This window comes from Monodon monoceros, unplaced genomic scaffold (assembly GCF_005190385.1).
Source record: "Monodon monoceros isolate NGI ecotype Baffin Bay Population unplaced genomic scaffold, NGI_Narwhal_1 Super_Scaffold_1, whole genome shotgun sequence".
NCBI lineage: Eukaryota > Metazoa > Chordata > Mammalia > Artiodactyla > Monodontidae > Monodon > Monodon monoceros.
In genome coordinates, this window is record NW_021703765.1 from 61,446,178 (window position 1) to 61,451,041 (window position 4,864).

General features: G+C 62.5%; 1 protein-coding gene across 1 annotated transcript; it reads right to left on the reverse strand.

Moving 5' to 3' along the window:
• Window positions 1-1,096: 1,096 nt before the first annotated feature.
• On the reverse strand, window positions 1,097-4,599 carry TMEM191C (transmembrane protein 191C). The gene is made up of 11 exons (XM_029233121.1): window positions 4,462-4,599; window positions 3,304-3,641; window positions 3,059-3,182; window positions 2,711-2,761; window positions 2,485-2,559; window positions 2,238-2,294; window positions 2,055-2,114; window positions 1,863-1,927; window positions 1,710-1,782; window positions 1,368-1,402; window positions 1,097-1,301 (listed from the first exon to the last, which is right to left on the reverse strand). The coding sequence occupies exons 2-11, from the start codon at window positions 3,456-3,458 to the stop codon at window positions 1,097-1,099; spliced, it is 900 nt and encodes a 299-aa protein (XP_029088954.1). The 5' UTR covers window positions 3,459-3,641; window positions 4,462-4,599.
• Between the last annotated feature and the right edge of the window lie 265 nt (window positions 4,600-4,864).

Below are 4,864 nucleotides of genomic sequence, written 5' to 3' on the forward strand. Positions count from 1 at the left end.
GTACAGGAAAGCAAATTGTTACCAAAACAACACATAGCAAAAGAGCACCCCAAACAAAGCGAAAGACAAACTGGGGAAATATTCACAACAGATCTCGAAGGTAAAATGCATCCTAAAAAAGAGTGTTGAAAAAACTGAGGGAGAAGGAAACCCTACAATCCTATAGTTTTAACATGAAAAAATAATATGAATTGTTTGCAGGAAAAGAAATGCACCTGGCCCTTAAATATAAAAAATGTGCCCAGGGCTTCCCTGGTGGCACAGTGGTTGAGAGTCCGCCTGCCGATGCAGGGGACACGGGTTCGTGCCCGGTCCGGGAAGATCCCACATGCCGCGGAGCGGCTGGGCCCGTGAGCCATGGCCGCTGAGCCTGCGCGTCCGGAGCCTGTGCTCCGCAACGGGAGAGGCCACAACAGTGAGAGGCCCGCATACCGCAAAAACAAAACAAAACAAAACAAAAACGCACGTATGTGTGCACAGGAGATACAATTTCACTACCAAAAAAAAAAAAGTAAATAAAAATCGAGCAGCATATGCATCAGAGACTAAGTGAAACGCGAGGTCCATCTCCATTAAGCAGAAATGAGACGATGCCCGCGAAGACCGCAGTGGTGAGCGCGCACGGTCCGCACAGCCGGGACGCGGGAGAGCGCCGCGGACCAAGGGGAGGAGGGGCGCCGCGGGGACTGCGTAACCACCACGCGGACGCGGGACACGGACCTCCGCGGGGACCCGCCAGCCGGTGCCCCGGGCTCTGCTCGCCGGAGGGGAGAGCGGGTTTAGTAACAATTCCTACCCCTCCCGAGTGGGCGGCGGGGCTGGAGGAACCGAGGGCCCGGCAGCCTCTCGGGACCAAGGTCCACCCGGAGGAGCCCGGCGTCCGCTGGGCCCGAGGACACATGAGGCCCCCGCCCCGGTGTCTCCCATTCTCTCGCCGCCACCCCCGCGTCTCGCCGTCTCTCGCCGCCACCCCTCGCCAGTCCCCCTTCCCTCTCCCCTCTCCTCCCCAGTCACCCCCGCCACCCCACCCCTCCGCCTGACGCCCAGAAACCACGCGGGAGACACGGGTGCTGGCGGCCGCAGCCGGCGTGATGCACTAGGCGGGCAGCAGTCCGCGCGCGCGCAGCTCCAGCAGCGGGGCCAGCGTGTAGCGCAGGCGACGGATGGCGGCGTCCGAGCCGGGGCGCATGAGCCCGCGGCGGAGGGCCGAGGGGTTCACCAGCGCCAGGTAGAGCAGCGGCAGCGCCACGACGCCCAGCAGGAGCAGCAGCAGCGTCTGCAGCGCGCCCAGCGCCCACAGCCTGCGGACCACGACGCACCGGCAGACGGGTGGTGGCGGGGCGCCGGGCGCACCCCGGACCCCAGACTCCAGCGCCGCGCCCGCGCCGCCGAACAGCCGCTTCTGCGGGGAAGAGGGAGCGACGTACAGCTCCGCGCCGGGGAGCGGTGGGGGGAACCCCCTGGGGGAGCAGAGCCCGTGGGTGCGCGTCGTTCCGTGGGGGGCGTGGCACTACGGGGCGGGTCCCCTATGCGGGCGTGGTCCTTGGGTGGGCCGTCCCGTGGCAGGCGTGGCCGCCCAGCGAGGTTGGTATCAAGGGGCGGGTCCCTGGCGGAGGGGGGGAAAATCCCGTATGGGGTGGTCACATGTGTGTGGGTGGCCCCGGGGGCAGGTCCCGGCTCCAGCCCGTCCCCCCCAGGCCCGCACTCACACAGTCCGCTTTGGCCACTTCCTCCATGAGCGAGCCCGCGCATCCCTGCCCCCGGCCAGGCTGCAAATCGCACCTGTGGAGACAGGCATGGCGATGTGCCCTCTGTCCGGGCCCACAGTCACCTCCCCACACCCGACAGTCCTAACCCCTTACGGCTCCGGGCCGCCCTGCGAGGCGTCCAGCGCAGTCGCCGCCTCCATCACCTTCCCCTGCAGCTCCTGGAGGGGTTGGGAGTGAGGCCTCACACCTGGGAAGACCTTGGTGAGGCAGGCCCCGGCAGCTCCGGGGGAGGAGGCTGCAGTGGGGTCGGAGGTGAGCGGCTCTCCGAGTGGAGGGTGGCGGCACCTGCAAGACTCCGCTCTGCTCCTGGAAGCTGGCCCAGGCCTCTTCCATCCGCTGTGCGCTCTGCCATGAGGGGAGCCCTGATTAGACTCGGGGAAGTCAGCCCTCTCCACCGTCCGGCGCCTGCCCAGGCCCCACCCACACCCCAAGCCGACCCTCCCACTGAGTACCCGGCTCCGCCCGCACCTGCCGCAGGGCCTCCGCCTGCCGGGCGTGCTTGGCCTCCACCAGCTCCAGTTGTTTCTTCCGGAGGATCCAGGGAAGGTCAGGAGTCCGGCACTCCCCGAGCTCGCCGCGCCAGACCCCGCCCCAACGCCCGGCCAAGAGGTTCATGCCCCCCCCCCCGCCCGCCCTCAGCCCCAAGGCCCCGCCCTCAGGTCATCAAAGCCCCGCCCACACCAGCGCTCCTGCCCTCGGGGCCCCACCCAAGCACCTGCAAAGCCACCAGTTGGGTCCCGAGTTGCCGCTCTGCGCGCTGCGTACTCAGTTGTTCTCCATAGTAAAAGAGCTGGGGGGGTGGGGCTTGTGAGGGCGGGGCTTGCGGGGCTTCTAGGGGTGGGGATTATCCTGGGAGGCGGGGACGCGGCGGAAATGGGGACGGGGACTAGGGTGGGGCTTCCTAGGGGAAGCGTGAGACGGAAGCCGTCTCCTGAAGGTACCTGGCTTGACAGCTCCTCCCACTGCTCCTGCAGCTGATGGTTTTGTTGCTCCTGGACGGGATCGAGGGGGCGGTCCGGGCCTCTGCGAGGTCCCCGCCCCCACCGCAGTCCCCGCCCCATTAAAGATCCCTCTCTTCACTGGCCCCGCCCACCAAGGGCCCCGCCCCGTCCAGGGTCCCACCCTGCTTCAGGCCCCGCCCCACACAAGGTCCCACCCCGTCCAAGCCTCCCCCCAGGCTCCTTCGCATTCAAGGCCCCTCCCCCTTCACTGGTCCCGCCCATCCAGAGACCCGCCCCGTCCAAGGTCCCGCCCCCGAAGGCTCCGCCCCATTTAGGGCCCCGCCCCACCAGGTCCCGCTTGTGCTGCTCCGCAGCCTCCAGCCGCCGGTGCGCCCGGCCTGCGCGCTTCCGCGCCGCCTCGCTCGCCTCCCCGCGCAGGGCCCGCGCCGCCTGGCTCCGCTGCCGCTGCAGGCTGCGGAGGGGAAACTGAGGCTCCGTGGCCCGGGGTGACGCCGGGATGCCAGCCACCTCGCGGTGCCCCCGCACGTCGGCTCGGTCCCAAGGCCCGGGTGGAGGTGAGGAGCAGCCCGCACCTGCGCTCGCGCTCGCTCAGGTCGTGCAGGCGCGCTGTGAGGCTCTCGCTCTCGGCCTCCAGCCCGCGCACCAGTTCCTCCAGCTCCTGCTTCCGCAGGCGCCCGTCGCGGTTGTCCTTCAGCAGCTGCAGCAGTAGCTCCTGCGCCTCGGCCATGCCCCGGCTCTGCCCGCCGCCGCCGCACCCGCGTCACAATGGATGGAGCGCGGAGCGGTTCGGAACCGCTGCTCACGGGCAGCCATCGGACCGCGCAGGCCGGTGGGTGCTCGCACCTGAAGCAGAAGGCGAGGCTGGCTTGTTCCCGCTCGCTACCGACGGCACTGCGGACTGAGAAGCCTCCTGTGGGAAAGAGATCAGGATCCGTAAACAGGTTCTTATCTTTGGACCCAATGATCCCACTCCTGGGAACTTAATCTAGGAAGAAAAAAATAAAATTCTTAAACCACAACGCGTTAAGTGGGTTCACTCAGGTGGGTAGTTACAGTCATCACAAAGAGGACACCACTGTAGTTACTGAAATGATGTATTTTATGTGGCATACATAGAGATATGATGTCTAGTGAAAAAAAGAATATGATTTACTATGTATGCTGAAATAACTAAGATTGTAATGTACACGGATAAGATCTTTAAAGGAAACAAGAGAAAGACAAGCTATTTCATTGGTGAAATTGCAGGTAAACTTGTCCTTTTAAAGTCGGCTTTCATTTGGCCAATTTAGACTATGAAGCTGGATGCAAAAGTCCTAAATAATTAGCTGACCAAATCCAAAGGGGTACATTGAAAAAAAAAAGGTACATGAAACCAAGAAGACTTTATTCCAGAGATTGTTCAAGATCAGAAAATTGACGTCATTCACCACATGGATAAAAGAGGGAGAACACCAGCTTCAGTAGAGCATTTCAGTAGGAGCAGCACGCGGGATAGAGCTCCTCATCTGTGGAAAATTTAAAGAGGGATCGAAAGGGACTCTAAACTGATGAAAGCTGCTTAGTAAACACACTCCTTAGGGAGGCAGTATTAGCAGCCTTCCCGTTAAGATTTTAAGAGACAAGAATGACCCTCCTGCTCAGGTCTAACAGTGCTGGAGGACCTACAAGGAAGGAAGAAAAAGAAATAGGAAAGTCTGAGGAGTCAGCAGATACAGCTGGGTACCTACCATAAAGCTGCCCCTCCTGCACTGCTGGTGGGAATGTAAATTAGTGCAGCCATTTTGGAGAACAGGACGGAGGTTCCTCATGAAACTAAAGATAGAGTTGCCGGGACTTCCCTGGTGGCACAGTGGTTAAGAATCCGCCTGCCGGGCTTCCCTGGTGGCGCAGTGGTTGAGAGTCCGCCTGCCGATGCAGGGGACACAGGTTCGTGCCCCGGTCCGGGAAGATCCCACATGCCGCGGAGTGGCTGGGCCCGTGAGCCATGGCCGCTGAGCCTGTGCGTCCGGACCCTGTGCTCCACAACGGGAGAGGCCACAACAGTGAGAGGCCCGCGTACCGCTAAAAAAAAAAAGAAAAAGGAAAAGAAAAAAAGAACCTGCCTGCCAATGCATGGGACATGGGTTTGAG